The 18,957-nt window shown below is 45.5% G+C and overlaps 1 protein-coding gene across 1 annotated transcript; it reads left to right on the top strand.

Annotated features, from left to right (window-relative positions):
- The first annotated feature begins 10,215 nt into the window (after positions 1-10,215).
- LOC134196764 (transcription initiation factor TFIID subunit 6-like) lies at positions 10,216-18,575 on the top strand. Its single transcript, XM_062665982.1, has 5 exons — positions 10,216-10,388; positions 10,453-10,539; positions 17,700-17,853; positions 17,910-17,966; positions 18,492-18,575. The coding sequence occupies exons 1-5, from the start codon at positions 10,227-10,229 to the stop codon at positions 18,500-18,502; spliced, it is 471 nt and encodes a 156-aa protein (XP_062521966.1). The 5' UTR covers positions 10,216-10,226; the 3' UTR covers positions 18,503-18,575.
- The last annotated feature ends 382 nt before the right edge of the window (positions 18,576-18,957 follow it).

The raw sequence follows: 18,957 nt of genomic DNA, 5'->3' as shown, positions 1-18,957 counted from the left end.
TGCGATGTCCTCGCAAAATTGGAAATATAAAATGGCAAGACATGATACCCAATACAGAGGTTCTGAAGAAATACAACATGCCTGGAATTGAGGTTCTACTACTACAAGCTCAACTTCGATGGTGTGGCCATCTTGTTCGAATGAAGGATGATAGAATCCCAAGGGCAGTGTTTTATGGTCAGCTGAAGGAAGATTCTAGAACAGCAGGTGGTCAGAAATTGCGCTTTAAAGACACATTGAAATCCAATTTGAAATCTTGTAATATCGATATCTCCAACTGGGAAAGTTATGCGTCAAACAGATCTCTGTGGAGATCATATTGCACAAAATCTCTAGATCATTTTGAAGATCAACGTTTAAAAAACACTCCAACAAAAAAGCAAGAACGAAAGACGATCGCTAAGAGTGGGAACTTTACATGCGATGTTTGTGGACGCTCCTGCATGGCACGCATTGGTCTTTGGAGACACTAGCAAAGCCATAAATGAGTTGGTCGTGTCGGCCACTTATCCCACCGAGTGCCAACATGACATCTGGTTGGTGTACATGAAGCAAAGTTAAAGTTCTTGTAGGTTTTCTGCAAATGCTAACGCACTAAGCAAGGTTCAAGTTTAAAGCCCCGGACTTCGGCCCACAAGGGGTCCACGTAGTGATACAAGTCCAAAAACATTTTGAGAAAATGATGGGTATGTAGGGATGGGTATGTACTTATGTCATTTATGCCCATCTGGTACATCACATTCACAACTGCTGCAAGCGATATAGGTAAAAAGATTGTGATGTAGGAGATGGGCATAAGTGACATAAGTACATACCCATCGCTACATACCATTATTTTCTCAAAATGTTTTTGGACTTGTTTCATATAAATTTTTAGCTATGTTAAAAGTATACTACGCGAGCACGTGTGTGTGTGTGTGTGTATATATATATATATATATATATATATATATATATATATATATATATGCCCCGAAGATGGAAATGACAGTTTTAGTAAACCGAGTGCTTAGCATTTTGAACATGTGAGAATACTTTCGTGTTCAAAACCCCAGGACAGACCACGTGGAGGTTGCACTCTCTGTCCCGCCCCCCTCCCACCCTAGGCCACGAATTCCAGGCTGTAATTAGACGATGCACATCCCAGTTTAGCTACGGTATCTCTTTTCAAGTGACCTTTCTAGACAGTCTAACAATCGGGTATGCAGCTTCGCACAACTTCGAAGTGAACCATATCACGATAATTAATGTACATTGACATTTCAGTGGTGTCTTCAGTAATAGACCGGTCTGTAGTAGCAGGACTCATTCTTTGCCAATTATGCTGTTGTACGTTGTAGGAGAACACACAAGTTTGCAGCAAATCGGCTAGAGTCAAAATTTCAATGTCGGTGCCCCAGGTTGATTCTTTGTCCATACCGGTTTCTGTTATGTATTGCTGAATGTTTGATATTCTGTTGGGAATGTGGCGGAATAATAATAATGGGCAATGTGCACCATGTGGCTTAGGATAGCTCTACGTACCGCCATGTGTTGACTTTCTGAACCACATATAATGTATGCAAAACAACGGAATAAGCATTTGCCATCTCCTTTGATAGGCATTATTGTAAAGGGGTCTGGTGGTGTTAGAACGACGTATAGACCGCCTGGTTGAAGTGTGTTCGTTCCCACAAACGCAGACCTAAGGTGGCACATATATATGCCTTTTTGCTGCCACTGTCTAGCTACAGCGTAGAACTTGAATGGCCATACACGTTGTTGTCTGAAATGCCGTGTGACGTTGCTGTATTTGCATAGCTAGAGAGCTCTAAAACTAAAGAGGGGTAATGCATCGAGTATGCGTATGTAGTTTGAAATGGAAATGACAGTCCTAGTAAACGTGTGCAGCTCGGCCGGGATTTCAATCTTTGATTGCATCTCTAAACAACTCCCACGTTACGCTCAGCAGACACGGAAGTACGTCGCAGCTGACGGATGTACGTAATAACACTGATTGCATCTATAAACAACTCCCATTACCTACTAGTAGTAGGGTTCCACGGAAGAGATACACGCTTACATGCACAGAGAGTCAGACAGGACGCCGCGCCGTTGAACATAGTCGTACATGCTCAACTACACGCAACTGAAAGCAGCATGTAGCAGCAGGTGGAAGTGGCAGCTAGGCTTCCAAACGGTAGTCACATGTACACACGTGACCGGAACAACATGGCGTTGTGGGAAGCAGTACGTGGAATTGCATGGCAGCAGTTGACTGATACAAGGTGACTTTGCACATTTCTAGCTGTTGGGTCAGTGCAATTCTTCGGACAAGAGCGAATCGTTTGGTGTGACTCTCGTCGTTGTAGCTGCTTCGAGTGAGGCGCTAGCCTGGCTGACAAAAGTGAATGTGAAATGTGAAAGAATAAATCGGGTTTTTTACTTGCCGATAGCTGGCTTCTGAGGCGATTAGTGTCAGCGGTGATAGTCTGGCTACCATTAGGAACGTTTGAAGTTGAGCGCTACGTGGGTCCGAGATCTCTGTAATGAGTTCTGAGAGATCTGGTTCGAATGCGTTTGGATACTTTTGTATGGGCCGCCATTTTAGATTCTTCACATCCCTACATAGGGAGTGAGGTAGAAATACCCACGCTATAATAAACTGCCTGTTTTACTACGATACCAGTTGGCGAGAAACGCCGGCCAGGTCTGTTCCAGGCAAGCGAATATATAGCTGAAATGCGTTACTTTTCTAGCAGCCCAAGGTCTTTAGCGTCGAGTCAGCAACTCCCTTGGCCTTCGCCGTGGTGGCTGCGCCGATGCGAAAGCTGTGACCGGTAAAACCTTTACAACTCATGCCTTCTGAAACAAGCAAGCGCTGAACCTCGGACACTCGCTTTGGCGAGAAAGAGGAGATTCGTCGGAGAATGTAAACAGTGGACCCCGACTTTTGCCGCGTTGCACTATAGATAGGAGAGCAAAGCAGATACAGTACTAGACAAATGTCCTGTCGAGTGCGATCCAAAGTTATGACAGCGCCGTGACGAAACGGGGCGGTTTTAGATTGCTTCAGCCGAAGACGAATCATTGTAGAAGCGGTGACAGAGTCAATGCTGACGTCCCGAGGGGTGATATAAACCACCTCGTCAAAGGTCGCTAACGACTTTACTGTGAATTCTTCCGCTCGCAAAAAAACCACGAAAAATCCAGTGCAACACGCGGCCCAGAGCATACTAGCATCTCGTCGAGAACACCACTTAGACCACGCTCGTTTGAAAACGTTGAGTTCAACTGGCGTAATGGGCAACCGGGGCCGTCGCGCAGCCGATCCTTCAAGTCGTTGAATGCCGCGAAGAACGTATGACAGCTGGCTGAGCTGAGCAGTGAATGGGTCGCCGCGCCCGACTGAATATGGAGATGGCGAACCGCTGACAAGATGTACTTGATTGTTTTGTGACGTATTTGCCGATCTGCATGCTAAGTAAGACGCAAAGAGGCAAAGCGAGCGCTTAGACGCAAGGAGAGGAACAATAGACACTTGGTTGCAGAAGTTCAAGTAGCTCGAATGCCCAGATTAATAGACCCGCTTCATAGAAGGCGCTAGACCCAAGGAAAAGAAGTGACGAGCAGAGTTGTCCAAGCGCGAGAGTTTCAGTAGATTTCCGGCAACATGACTGAGCCGGGCATTTCTGGCAGAACTGGAGTGGGAGTGCTTTTGAGCTGTGAAAACAAAGAAAGCGCTCTTTCAGCGTGGTTTCAAGATAGAGCATCCGCGATAATATTAGCATTTCCCGAAATATGAACGGCTTGCCACGTAAAAGAAACTTATGCAGCTAGAAAGTGTAAAGCTCGCAGAAGATGCATAATCAGCGAAACACGGCTGGTGCGTCTTTCTAGCGCAGAAACCACTGTAGAGTTCCCGCAGTCAAACAAGACCCAATGCCCTCGCCATTCCTTACCCACACTGCCGCGGCCAGGAGCAAAGAAAGAAATATTTTTCTGCGATTGACCGTGAGCGCCACAAGTCGCTCCACTTCCACTGTAGCCAATTGTTCAACCAAATTGCGCCGCACCCTCACGTGCCCGATGCGTCGGAGCGAGCAGTAACAGTTGGCCGTGCGTGACCCAGAAGCTGCAGCATAGACGAACCATTGCAGTCAGTCATAAATATGTCCCACCAATGCAGATCGGCCAACGTGTCTTTATTGAGGCGGATGCGCTAATGCAGATGTTTCACGCAGGTTGACAAATTGATGAGTCTGCGAATGAATATGCGTCCTGGTTTTACAACTGCTGCCGCGTGCTGGAGAATGCCGATCAGCAACAGCAGCTCTCTCTTCATACATAAACGACGGCTGAGCCAACGGCAGACTTGTGCTTGTAAGCGAGTTAGCTTCTCAGCGGGAAGCTTAATGAGTCCTCGTACTAAGTCAGGTTCCAAGCTGAGGAACTGAAGACGCGTTGACGGACCTTCCAGTTTGTACTACGCCACGCGAACGCCCAGCTTGTTGCAGGAGTCCAGTGCTATCGCAACATTCCGCGCACATGCTGCTGCATCTAATCAACCAAAGAAAAATAAATTATCCAGATAGTGAATGCCAGTGCTTACGCCGCAATTGAGCATGATCCACAGCAAAGCGTATGCAACTGCGGAGAAAATCTTGGGAGCGAACCTTAACCCCAAAAAAAAAAACCGCAAGGCGCGATCAAGATATACTTCTCCGTTCCAGCGGATGCCGAGCAAATGTCTGTCGGAAGGGTGAACCGGGATATGACGGTACGGGCTTTGAATATCAAGCTTTGCTAGCAAGGTACCCGTTCCAAGAGACAGAATGTGCTGAGTCGCAACATCTACTCTAGTATAGGACAGCGCACACGCGTCCCAGTCGATGCCCTCGTTGACGCTAGGCGACCGTGGAGCGGATAAGTCAACAATGAAACGTCACTTGCCGGGTTGGTATGATTTTGGAATTTCTCCAAGTGGGCTGACCTGCGTGTCGACAAGCTGCGTTTGCATAGGGCCTGCAAGACGACCTGCTTTACGCTCTTGTGCAAGATAACTGTCGACCACGTCAGCACTGGCTTTCGCTGACATGTTTTACCCGACGATTTGCAGGATGTTTGAGCGTAATTGAAGCCGATCCGAAAACCGTACGTCAAACCATCCAATATGTAGTTCCGGAAAAGCGCATCTGAATGAGCAGCGAGTTCGCGAGACCAAGCTTCCCTCACCAACGGAGAGAACGAAAGATCCGAGTCCTTCGGATTGCGAGCGTCCACTGGGCGGCAGCTTCTCAATATTGACAGGTCTTTCATGTAACGATACCTGCCGGGGAAAACGTTGCAAGCGGCTGAGCTTCCTAGAAGGCACTACGCCATGAACAAAAAAAATGAAAAAGGAAAAACAGAACGGTCGCAACCATAGACCACGTGCACAATTTTCAGTAAATGTTAAACTCATCAAATTACAGCTAATATGCGCACATAGTGATAGCCTACATGCGTTTCTGTTCAGCCGAGCGCGGCCTAGATAAGCGGCAGTATAAGCTTATAACCATTAACAAGCGGCAACAAGCTGCTAGTTCGTTAACTACGGAAACGTAAGCATGCACAAGAACCTGACAGCTTTACTTGTGACGTGTCTTCCGGGAGATGGTGCGACTTTTCACTTGACGCCTGCGTTTGGGGCGTGTCAGAGCATGCGTCGAGCCGGTGACCCGAACAGCAGCAGCGCAGCCAAACATGCCTTCATGAGAAACCATTTCCGTTACAGTAACCCCAGTTGAACCTCCGGCAAATCGGTTTTTGCGAAACCGTTGAGCCGTTGACTCTGTCTCCTCGCGCAGAAAATCGCCGGCTTTGGCGAGAGGTTTTGCCGTCCGGCAGCTCGCTTGCTTCTGCTGCGGGCAAAGTGCGCATGCCGCGGTGCTGTGGTCTGGCTCCAGACAATGTAGGCAGCGGTTGGCCAGTGACTGATCCCTAGTCAAGATGGTCGCGGCGTATAGTGGCGCGTGAGGTTGACCCCAGATAATCACTGGCGAGTGAGCAGCTGAGCGCGTGTCGCACAGTAACCATTCTGTGCCGAGTGGCATTGAGATTCGTGCACAACCAGACGCAGGTAAGCCATAAGCAGTGGCGTAGGAAGCAATTAAAAAGTGGTGCGGCCTAATGCGCGTTAGAAGGCGTGGTCACTTAGCGTGCGCTACCATACGGAGGTGTGGTCCTAGTTGTACACACATGCAGCCTCTGGTCGCACCGACCCGCAGCTCCTAAGGCCCTGCAGCCCTACTTATCACTTATCCAGTTGACCCTTTCACTGTAGTTCAAAGAAACCTCGCCTACTAAAACTGGAGTGAGTGCGCATGCGTTGCCGCTCGACATCTACACGTGTCCGGGTTGTCCACGTGGATATAACGGTGATCACGTGCATATAACGGACGTGCCTGTGCGCTGTACTGCGAGCAATCTAGCGCACGTTAAGTTTGCTCGCATTTTATGCTGAAATATATTACTTATTTAATCGGCACAACTAACAACGGAAGTTACAGGCAATGAGCAGCTGGCGGAAAGCCACTTTTTGAAAAGTGGGGCGGCCATGGCCGCCCCAGCTGCTACGCTTCCTACGCCACTGATAAGGTCGAGCGCACGATCTGGAGCTGCTCGCAGAACAAATAGCCGCGTATATAATAAACCGCAAAACACTGCACCCATATGCCAAGCGAGGACACCTGCCTCAAGCGACGATGACCGGCCTCATTTGCTCCGGAAACCGATGACTCTTGTAGCCTTCGCAGTAGCTCCAGGTTGTCCGGTAGAAGTTCGGCAAAATCAACGAACTGTCTGAACTGTATTTGCTTCACGAACTTTGCTGGAACCGGAGGAGTGCCCTCGCCTACCACTACTGGCCTGGAGGCCGTGACGTTACCGGTATTGATGATAGCCGGCTCTGGGCTAGAGACGGCAAGAGTGCCTGGGACGGCTGACGGCCCTCCTGGCTGCATAAAGCTAATCGCTTCTAGCTCTGCTGCGGCAGGCATTGAACTCTAATGACGATCTGCAACAAATACGCTTATGATGGTTGTAGCGTTTCAACGTGGACAGCAATCCCAGCATAACAGTGGAGAAAGCCAATGCCTCGGCAGACGGCAGGCGAGACAGCGGTCTCATTGCGAATAGACATAGTGAGAAAAACAGTACCCGGCAGCGAGGTGTTGGCACTGCTGGTGCAACGCGGTTCCCGATGTGACTCTAGTGCGAGCTGAAAGTCGGAACGCGGAAAAACAACGGATAAAAACGCGGGTCGCAGAAATGCAAAAATGTAACCGCGCTCGCCCGTTATCGACCGCGCCCGTTATCGACCGCAGTAGATAAAGTAACACGAAAAGTATAAGCGCGGCAGCATAAGCGCGGCAGCATAAGCGCGGCGGACGCAACACGCACCTACAGCCCCGCAAGGTGGAGAAGACTTGAATTGGCGCAAAGTGTGCGACCCGTGGGCGCCTAATGGAATGAGCGACATTATGCCCGTCGTATGACACTGCGCCAACTTTACCAACTACAAGCTCCGAAAAGATGACTGTACCCGAGGCTGAAGCAATGCGGTGCTGCGAGAGTTCCGCCTGAACCGCCGAACGGGCGGTTTCCACCATCAGCTCTTTCAGCTGATCCAGAGGGATGACGACGACTTGTTTATCGGCAGCTGACGAGTCGGAAGAAGACTGCTCGGACATCGTAAACTGCGAAGCGATTGAGAAGCGGCCAAGGTGTGCTGCTGCCGCGCCAAGCCAAGAGTTGAATTTGCGCCGCGTATAGCGCACGCGTACTAGCAAGCGCGGCTCGGGGTGGAGTCAACATCGCCTAGACACCATTTGAAGAAATGAGAAGTAATTGAATTCAAAAGTGTGCGGAATTGCCCCGTGTACGAAAATACCCCGGATTACCCTAGGTGTTGATTGATGGAGTTGGTTGCCGTGAGGTAGAGGTAGGGGCCAAGTCCCCTCTAGACTCGAGCCAGTCTCTCCCTGCCTTAGTCATTCCCCAGATTGTCCATCATCCCCGCTCCAGAGTGACAATTCTGGGAAACGGCGGAGCGGAGAGAGACTACGCGTTAGGCGCGCAAGAGGGCCTGGGTACTGTACAATTTTTTTGGGAGATTGGTTTCAGATGTAAAGTATCTAAGAGTAGACGTGTCACATGTCTGCGAAGGTTAACGTTTCGACCTTTATTTCTTCAAGCACTAGCCTCGACAAGGAAAAATTTGCTGAATCAATTCTACGGCCTGTCCACACTAGACCAGAATAGATCGCGATCCGATCGCGATAGCGAGCATCCACAATGCACTTTGAAAACGATACCTCCGCCTCATTTTCGATATCACGTGACTAATGACTGACGTTCTTTGCTTGTGGAAAGCGCTGATACAGCGACGTGAGGTGAGCGAGAACAAAGACGAGTGAGAAGTGTTAGATGTTCCGACTACACGCGTAGCGTACGTGAAGGTAACGCACACTATTTCTAATTGGATTCAACCGATCGCGAAACCACCTCGCGATGTGGATCGGACGTATCGCGATCCAGTTGCAAGTGTGGACAGCGTTGCGGTTGGATCGTGATCGGATCGCGATCCAGTTGCCAGTGTGGACAGGCCTACTGGACAATGCAATAACGTTTAGTGCAAATAATTCAAGAGCAAACGATTCTGACAACCTCCGTATTAGTTGTCGCTTTTTGTCTCTAGTATTGATTGAATGATTGTAAATTTCAAGATTTTCTTCCCAGGCACGGTGATTGCGAGAAAGTGACACGCGCATTGTCAGTCCGGTGCATCTTTTATTCTGGATCCTTTGTGCAAACGGAATCCGAAAGATTTCTTGCAAATGGGATCCAAGCCTACCGACCGCTTCAACCTCTTCATCGATAACAATGCAACGTCTCTACGCTTACTCTAGCTAGCAGTTGTACGACCGCGCTCTTTACGGGGACGCGGAGGTCGCAATTTGCATAATGCCTTTCACTGCGCCAAATGCACCGAAAAATGTCACAGATCGCGTTCCAACTATTTTTTGCAGACTTTAAAAAATAAAAGAAGACAACAGAACAAGTTTAGAGTCGCTGCGTTCTTGCCTCGCTTTACTACAAAAAGGATCCCGTTTGCACGAAATTTCTTGCAAATGGGATCCGAAATGTTCTCCTCTACAGATCGCTTTCCAACTATTTTTTGCAGACTCTAAAAATAAAAGAAGACAACAGAACAAGTTTAGAGTCACTGCGTTGTTTCCTTGCTTTACTACAAAACGAATTCCGTTTGCACGAAATTTCTTGCGAATGAGATCCTTTTTGTAGTAAAGCGAGGAAACCACGCAGCGACTCTAAACTTGTTCCGTTGTCTTCTTTATTTTTAGAGTCTGCAAAAAATTGTTGGAAAGCGATCTGTGACATATTTCGGTGCATTTGGCACAGTGAAAGGCATTATGCAAATTGCGACCTCCGCGTCGCCGTAAAGAGCGCGGCTGTACAACTGCTAGAGACGTACGTTGCATTGGCATCGATGAAGAGGTTGAAGCGGTCGGTATCAGTAGGCGGCTCGGATCCCGAATCTTTCGCAGGGCCAGATCCAGAGGGGGTTCAGGGGTTTTTAACCCCCTCTTTTCCAATAGGCGTGGTTCAATAATTTCATATAATTTTATTAGAAAAGAGAAATTAGTAATGCTATAAATAACTGCTAACGGTGACCCCCCTTTCAAAATTCCTGGATCCGGCGCTGTTTGGAATCCCGTTTGCAGGAAGGATCCGGACTAGAAGATGCACAAGTCCTCGTGCGTAGGGGGACGGAATTTGTTGCTGCACCAGTACACTGCACACTGTCTACCTACTGTACAGTTTAGACTGACTGTACAGTACTGTACACGTAGTGTAAAAAGTGTAATCTCTCCGCCTCAGAGTTAAGACTGGTTCGCGTCGCGTCGTGTCGCGTCAAAGAAGGCCGTTTCCGACGCGACGCGCTGGAATAGGAAAAAATCCTAGCCAACACGTCGCGTCGGAAACGGCCTCCTTTTTGACGCGACACGACGCGACGCGACGCGAGGTGTATTGTGAACCAGGCCTCAGCCTCGCAGTGTGGATTGCAGCCCCGGATGCGCTGCCATCACCACTTACTGTAAAACAGAACCGTGAAAAGGAATAGTGTAGTAAATTCCCGGCATAACTCCCCGGATAGGTTGGTTAAGTATCCGGGCAACTCGACAATGGCTGCTGTAGATGCGGTCGATTTTGATAGTGTTGAGCCGCGTGTTGGAGTCGAATCTGTGCGTAGTACAGCGGAATCTGTAGGCATAGTAAGTCTGGACGACAACTTGGCGCATACACTTGCTGACGATACCACTTTCAAAGTAAAGTACATAATCCAGGTGACGTGAACGGTACTGCTTGTTTTTATGAGTCAGAGATATTGATGCTTGCTTGACTTAACAGGAATCGTCCAAATTCAGCTTACATGCTAAACGACAGAAAATGACTGCTGACGATTTTGATCGAGCTTTGAAACAATGCAACTTAGAGGTACACCGTGTAACGTGTCACGACGTTATGACTCAGACACCACTGGTTACGCGTGTTCACACACAAGGACTCACGGAGTTAGAGCTATACTATCTTAGGTACAGTACCCTAGGGTGCATGTCGTTTACCTAATCCAGCGAATCCAGATTAGATGGATTATCTAATCCAGCTCATCCAGCTAATCCAGCTGAGCAAATTTTTTTGGGCCCAGTTGGGTGTGTAGAGACCCGGATACACATCCCGAATATGACAAAAATACATGCACGTGCAATATCGCTGCACGAGATTGTACGTACAGGTTTTGTAATCCAATGTCAAACAGGACCTTTTTTCGCAGGAAATTAGATAGATCAATAGGAAGTGTCTCAACAATGATCAAGTGTACTGTGCAGTTTGGAGTCCATTGCAGAAGGCAACAGGTAGTCTAGACGTTCTAGAAAATGCTGTAAAAACTAAGCATATCAGACTGGCTTGTTTTGCTGTCAATGTGAGCTTTGACAAAGAAACTGTTGTCGGGTAATCACTGGCACTAGTAGTTTTTGACTTGCAGCTGAAAATGTTGCGGTATGGAGACTCACTTGGATACCCTGTCCCACTACACATCGATGCGGAACTTAGAGGTGTTAGAGGTGCTGTCATGTGACTCCAGCCAAACTCTGTCCATGTCAAAACACTGCTTTATAAACTTTCCCTGGAATAGTAATCATATTTGCTGTCATTCATGCAGACCCTTCCACTGCAGACCTTTCAAGCATTTGTGTCCTTGTCCCAGTCACAGTGGCAAGCCTCCTACCTTCAACAGATCTAATCATTTGGGACATCATGACAGGAAAGGCACAGAACAGAATGCACCTCAACAGCTTGTGTCAAGTTCTAATAAAGCCTAGCGACTATTCAAGCAGACTTCGGCGTGCAGTAGCCTCTTGGATCATCACTGACACAATAGACATGTCTCACCTCATTGATTTGCAACTGCTTAAAGACCACCTTGCTAGCAGAAAACCATCGCTGAAGATTTTAAATAAAAAAGACTTGAATGGAGTCTTACAAGCAGCTCCTCAAAAATGGTGTACTGTGACTGTTTTCTCAACACGTTAATTGTTGTCCTAACTATCTCATTTCATTTCAGCTGAAAATCCACTTTGGCAATGAGCACGTTGCATCTTATTCAGTCGCACATGAGACCACTGCAGTAGAATTAAAGAAGATTTCTCTTGTGAGCACTGACAATTGAGCTGTAAAGGTCAGGAATACCTCAACTCCTAGAAATGCGATATGTAACCTTATTTTGAATCCGACTGACAAGACAAAAGACATCTTTTATGACACACTTGTCACCACCTCTGATAGCCAAAACACAGAAAAATTGATGTTATTGAAACTTACTTACATTCTCAACAGTATCAAGACACTAACATGGATGAGGTTCACAGTGCAGACATGAAAGACTAACATGTGAAACAAGATCAACCTGGGAAAGAAATTAAGTGTGGCAATTTTCAAAAGTTGATGGATTTTCTCCCACCAGGATATAAGTACATTGTTGATGATTATGAAGAACTGACAACTGAATCCTTTCTTGGAGTGCCACCCTTTGCTTTCAAAGCTGTTTTCTGGGTGCAAGTGAACACCTCAGAAACTGTTCAAGCGTTGATAAGAATGTTTGAGGAAATGACTAAATCCATATTTTGAATAACAAGAGGAACCTCATACTGTATGAAAGGAAAGAAGGTCACATACAAAACAGTCAGACACTGCCACCACAAAAGAAAAACACTAATAATGAAAGTGAAGAGGCAAGAAAGAAGCAAATCAAAGGGTGTTAGCAGAGGACTACTGCACGAAAGAAGTTGTAGAGACAAGAAAACCGATTGCCAGTTGCTCTCACTGTCACTTTAGTGGACTCTGAACGTGACCTGAATGTCATCCCTGTATGGTGAAAATGAACTTCAATCACAATCATGCCATGGATTCTGCACATGTGTTGAGTTTCAGACCTGTTTCAAAGCAGCAATGGATTCATATCATCACCTTTTTCAGTGTGGAAATTCCGCCTCAAGTGCTAGAAATGAATACATAACTTAACACCAGTTAGAGCATAACGATAAAGACATTCAGAGAGCATTGGAGATAGATCTGTTAATCCCAATATCCAGGATGTCCAGCGTCTTTTCAGGCAATGGAGAGAATCAACAATAGGATCAGAGAATGGAGACAAAATGTTTGGGAGACTAGAGAATGAAGTGAATGATTACAACAAGGTTGTAGCTAATGATGGTGGTCATGTATTTGTCCAAAAGTACAGTAGCAGTCAAGACTGTGTGCATCATTCACAAGAGCATTCTTATTTTCAGTCAAAAGAAACTTGCAGAAACACCATTTATAATGGCCATTGTTACTCCTCTAATGGCCAGAGCTCACAAACTTGTCCGACAAGCTGGAGAGTTGGTGTTTTGCGATGCAACAGCAAGCCTAGACAGACTAAATACACCTGTCTACATAATTAGTACAGCAACTGCTGCAGGAGCAATTCCTCTAGCTGTTGTAATGGCCTCTGGAGAAGAAACGGCAACAACGACAGAAATTAAAATTAATACAGAAAACACTTACGTCCTCTCACTAACATTGTGTTTCTGTCTGACAGCTTATCATCATTCAGACACTGTTCTGGCTTGTGACTTTTCCTAATTCTGACAGTAAATTTCAAACAGCCCTGTTGACAGAAAGTGAAGAGAAGTGCAGAATATTTAGTTGTCACGTGGTAATCCGGCATATTGAAACCACGTGAGTGTACACGTAGTTTGTGATAGATATCTATAGATATGCATGCGCATACTTGGAGATCTGAGGAAGTGCATACGGGAACCGCTAATGCCACACCTAACTGGGCCAAAAAATATTTGCCCAGCCGATACGTGGATTAGACGGATTAGCTAATTTATCTAATATGGATTAGCTGGATTAGGTAAAAGAAATTCACCCCTACACTCAACTCGTTATTAACAACATCTAGTACAATCAAGTCACGTGACATCCTCCTTTTTAAAACAAAACAACCTCAACTCTACTACTTCATGTCATAGTCACTAAAATTTGTTGGAGTTTGGATTTGCCTACCACTGTGTGTTGTACGCGTGGCTTGCTTTGGTGTTGCTGCAGTACCAGTAGGGTTGTGTTTTCGGTACTGTTGGTATTGTCTCAATCTGTTTATTACTTGTTCTGGCTGTATTCGGAGATGCATCATTGGACTGTTGTACTGGTCCCAGTAGGCTTGACTCGCCCTCATCTAGATTATGCTGTTGAGGTGGTATACTTCAATTGTCTGCGGTTTCTTCGATACTTCGTTCCTCCAGCTTCCACAAAATAGGATCTTGGAGCTATTGCTTTTATGCAGACGGCCGGTGACCATTCTTCTTCATTAGGTCTCTTTATTTGAATTGTTGTCCCTGGTTCTATTGGTGATAAGTACTTTGCTTTCTTGTTGTACTGTGTCGCTTAGATTTCCTTGCTCTTTTCAATCTTAGCTGCAATATCCGCAGCGGGCAGTAGTTCAGGAAGTAGCAACTTGCTTGCCATGGGAAGCTTGGTTCAAGTATGTCTTCCTAGCAGTCGTTGTGTTGGAGAAGACCCCAGCTTCTCAGTTGTTGTATTCCGAAAATCAAGTAAGGCTAGATAAACATACAATTTTGCTTTGACTGCTTTTATCATGATGGTTTTACATGTCATTACCGCATTCTCAACCTTCCCATTAGACTGGGATACAGTGCCCCCATGAATAAGCGCCCATCCGGGAGTGACGCTAGGAAAATGCACGTAATTCGAATGTCCTTGTTATGTCTATCAACAAAACTTGGTAACAAGATTCAGCAATCGTAGCTGCATTTATTGTGAAAGAACTTGACAAACGGTTGCGTTTTACAGTGGGCCTCGCTGTGCGAGGAATCACATTTTCTTTGTGTTGCACATTTGTTCATTTTTACGCTCGGTGTTTTGTTATTTAACTAGTTATTTTACAGAAATGGACATGAAATGATTATCTAGGTAATCATCGTGGTGATTTTTGAAATATGCTTTGTTTTGAGATATGAAGAGAAAGGCCCCTGAAGAGGGATGAGCACACAGTCGTAAATCTCTACAAAACGGTAATGGAATATGTTAAAACGCAAGGATAACAAAGCAGAGATGATTTCTAAAATATACATCATGGGGATTTTTGATTGATGCCTTTGACGCAAAGATATTACAATATGAATGTGTGCAACATTCTATTATGCAATCCAAAAATATTTTTCACTTACAGTCAAGAAAACAACAAAAAAACTACACAGAACCTAAAATCTAAAACTAAACAAAACAACTAAAGATTGAGACGCCTGAAAAACATCAAGATTAAGCATCATTCGGTCTTCTCTAGTGAAAGTGACAACCCAGTTGTCCAAACAGTTCTGAAGGTCCTCATCCAAGATCTCCTGGTCTGCTAAAAGTTGCCCGAGCTCACAAGAACTGGCAGAAACTTCAGATGGGTCTTTCACGTAGTCAGACATCAGTGAAGAATATGCTAACCCGTCATTCCCAAAATGGGGACCCTCCTCTGGGTCAACAGGAACACTCATTTCCTTCCGTCTAACCTCGTTTAAAACACTTCCTTTGTGTCTGAACAGCTGTTGCTCACTCCAATGCACAGCAAAGAAGACAAGACAGGTTTAAGACTATGACGTATGTTGCGGTGCGACCATATAGCATTACAACAGTGAAAAGTGGAGCTAAGTTTATCAACCAATCAGTAACAGGCAATGCCATATAACGGCAGCCAATCACCATCTTGTATTACCATCTTGTATTACTAAGTTTCTTCTAGAAGGATCTGTGACATCATAATTACACTACCAGAAAGCCTTAGCATCAAGAACCACACGCATCTGATCAACTACAGCATACGACCTCGGGGAGGGGGGGGGGGGGTGCTAGGCCGCACCAAAGTTATGGGCGTTTATGTGTGGGGGCACTGTATCTTGGTGATGACGTCATGTGTGAACTCCCATTCCTTTGCAAATTTCCTGAACTCTTGACTGCTTAATTGAGGCCCATTGTTGCTGACAACGATGTCCGGAATCCTGTGCCTTGCAAACACAGCTTTCATCTTGTGGATCACCGTTGATCTTATAGTGTCTTTGACACTGTCCACTTCAAAGAAATTCGAGTAGTAATCCACAGTTATACCATATGTTGTACCGTCCCGTCCAGTTCAAACAAATTTACTCCCACTTTGGCCCATGGCCTGTATGGAATCTCATGAGGCTGGAGTGGTTCGTTGCTTTGCTCTGGTACCAGTGAATTGCAGATGCTGCAGGATGAAATAAAGTATCTCACCATTCCATTCATGCCAGGCCAGGTACAGTGCGTCTCGAGCCCTCCATAAATATCCTTCAATTCCCAAATGTGAAGAGTGTATCCTCTTGATCATTTGGCTTCTCATTGTTACCAGTATCACAACTCGATCACCCTTAATTAAATACAAGATTATGCTGCACTGCCAACTCATCTTTACAACGGAACTACGGGTGTGCCATTGCTAGAATGTTGTGTTTGGTGAAAGGCCACCCTGCGGCTATCAGCCTGCCGACCAGTTGTAATTCCTCATCTTGGCTAGTAGCTCATCTATATACAATCTTATCTAGGCTCGTCTCTCGGTTGCTCCAATCCTCAGTGATGTTGATCTGCTCTTGTTTCTTGCAAAACTTACTTTGCTCCGGTGCTTGTTCTGCTGTATTCAGGTATGCTCTGGATAACGCTATGTAGATCTCACTGCCTCTTCTGTATCGTATCTGTAAGTCGTATCTCTGTAAGCAGAGTAACATCTTTTGTAGTCTCCTTGGTATGTTAACCATGTTCTTTTTTTGCTATGGCATCTAATGGCTTGTGATCAGACCCACATTGACGGTTTCAGGCATACACGTATTGATTTCTGTATGCACGCTGTGAGCGGGACAGGTGGACAGATCGGCGTGCCAATGCTGCCGGACGGGTGCAATTTCGACCAGGTTTTGCCTGCGCTTGCGCTCGACTCGCCGGGGACTCAACTCAGCTGGGCTTTGTTCTGTTGTGGAGTTGTGTCATGCTTTTTGGGCGAGCCTAATCATGATAGTTTGACGTTAGAACACTAATGCCACTGGTCCTATAGACAAGTTGCGTCATGCTTTTTTAGACATGAAATAGCTATAGAGCGTGTTCACCCCGGGCCTAATTGTGAACGAGTGGTGTTAGTAACAAGTCTCAAGGGTAAACGTTTGAAAAGGTGGGATTGTTTTTACCAAACCTGTGTTTGCCCATGGGCAACTGTGTATTGCGCATTTTTGCGAGCTAGAGCAATAGCCGACTTAGTACACAAGGGACAAGAAAAGGCAAAACTGTCACTTCAAATATTGTGCACAACAAGTTCTCTAATTAGATAGACTCTAATTTACCATGCACAGTAGAATATACCAACACACAAGGAACAAAAAAATGCAAAACTGGTACTTCGAATGTTGTGCACAAACAAGTTCTCTAATTAGATAGACTCTAATTGACGGTGCTGTGCAAGTTCTATTTCCACTGGTCGGGTTTAGGCTAGATCTTGTTGAAAAGCTCATTGAACATAACCTTGTTAAACATAACACAGACAGACAGACAGATAATACAGTAGATTATTACAATGTCAGTTGACTTAATAAGAAACTGGAATATGATGAGCTGACCTAGAAGGGTAAGGGTGTACAAAACATAAGATTGAAGATAAACAGCAATTACTAGAACACCTGCTGCAACTCTCATTAGCACTTCTTTGTGTGAAAGGTCAACAGGAATTCTCTCCCTCCCTCCCTCCCTTCCTTCCAAAGCAGTGCAGCTGCACGTGCAGTGGCAGGAGCACTGTCACAAGCCACTAGACTGCCAGTCTGTGTGAAGAATTGACGTTTTGTTAACTTATGTTCAGATAATCAATGTTTGTACTGTATTTGGCTTTATGTTGTTATTTGGACAAAATGTGTGTAGTTCTAATCATAGTGAAGCAGTCAAGTGGCAATGATGGTTGAACAATAGCTGATGACTGATTGTTATATCCAGCACTGCGTAGTCTTTTTTGCTGTTAGGTTTATGTCATCTGTATTTCTGTGTTGTAGCCTTTATATGGTTTTCGTGCTGGAGAGTTTATTCCTTTCCGATGTGCCAGTGGTGGTGGCCGTGAGGTGCACTTTCTGGATGATCACGAGGTTGAGCTTAGTGATATCATCAGCACACCACTACCCAAACTCCCAATTGATGTTACTGTAAAAGGTATAGCAGAATCTAAGCTGGGTTATAGTACTAATGTTGTTAACTGATTTTTTCAGCACACTGGCTGGCTGTTGATGGCATTCAACCTGCAATCCCAGAAAATCCTCCACCTGGTATGTAAACGTATAGTATATGGGCATGTTAGTGTAGGTAGTGTAATGGCATTCACACAAAGTGTGTCCCATGCCACTCAAAAGGAATGAGAGACAGTGTGGGCTGACAATTGTTTTGTTCTGTGTAACTGACGTACTGAATTGTTTTCTAATGTGGTATAATGTGCAGGGTTTTTCCTTTAGGGGTGAGGGTGCAGTGCCCTTTTAGTTGGCTATGTTTCACTTACAGTTCATTGTTTCTTGTGATTGTCTTATCAAACAGTATATATGTAGCAGCCAAATTCTTGCATGCCATTTTCTAATGCACATGAAAGTCATTTGGTTCCTGGGAGTCAACTTTTGTTTTCACCAAAATATACAATTCCTTACCTTTAATGGTGGCAAGAGAATCTAAGGCTTATCTATGACCTAATGTGGTGTAAATGTGCCAATGGCAAACCTCTAAGGGGCTGTCCGTATTTAAAGACATTTTAAAAAACAAAAACTTATTGTTTGGGGTGGGGTAAATCGTTTTTTGTTCTCTAGACTGGAAGTGAGAATGGCTTTATGGACAATTTGACAGGTGCTTTGCAAGTACTCCTGAAGGAGCAATAGAATGTACAGTCAATGACTAGACTCGAGCCAGTCTCTCCCCACCTTCATCATTCCCCATATTTTCAATAGACTTGAGCCAGCCTCTTCTCACCTTCACCATTCCCCGGATTGTCAGTCCTTGCCGAGAATTGTCAATTGACAATTCAGGGAAAGACGACAGTGGAGAGAGACTGGCTCAAGTCTAATAAAGTAGTCAAATTATGGCCGATTGGAGAAATGCTCGATAAATGAGACAGACGGGACTTTGACAGGTATGGGTCAGGGCCATATTTGCAAGATGGCGGTAAAGCAGCAACTGTATCTTCTCAGCAGAGAAGGCACTGTCACTAGGCCTTATGTAAGACCCACGAATGACTATGAGAAGGTGTTGAAAGCGTTGTGGCAGACGACAGTCCTC

The sequence above is a fragment of the Corticium candelabrum genome, chromosome 21 (assembly GCF_963422355.1).
Source record: "Corticium candelabrum chromosome 21, ooCorCand1.1, whole genome shotgun sequence".
Taxonomy (NCBI): Eukaryota; Metazoa; Porifera; class Homoscleromorpha; order Homosclerophorida; family Plakinidae; genus Corticium; species Corticium candelabrum.
This window is presented reverse-complemented; position numbering and strand designations above follow the sequence as displayed.

Bases quoted from the DNA above. Each gene is read 5' to 3' on its own strand.
- LOC134196764 (XM_062665982.1), top strand. From the start codon at position 10,227: ATGGCTGCTGTAGATGCGGTCGATTTTGATAGTGTTGAGCCGCGTGTT. The intron at 10,540-17,699 runs GTACACCGTGTA...TCTGTGTTGTAG, and splicing joins TGAAACAATGCAACTTAGAG to CCTTTATATGGTTTTCGTGC. The intron at 17,854-17,909 runs GTATAGCAGAAT...TGATTTTTTCAG, and splicing joins AATTGATGTTACTGTAAAAG to CACACTGGCTGGCTGTTGAT.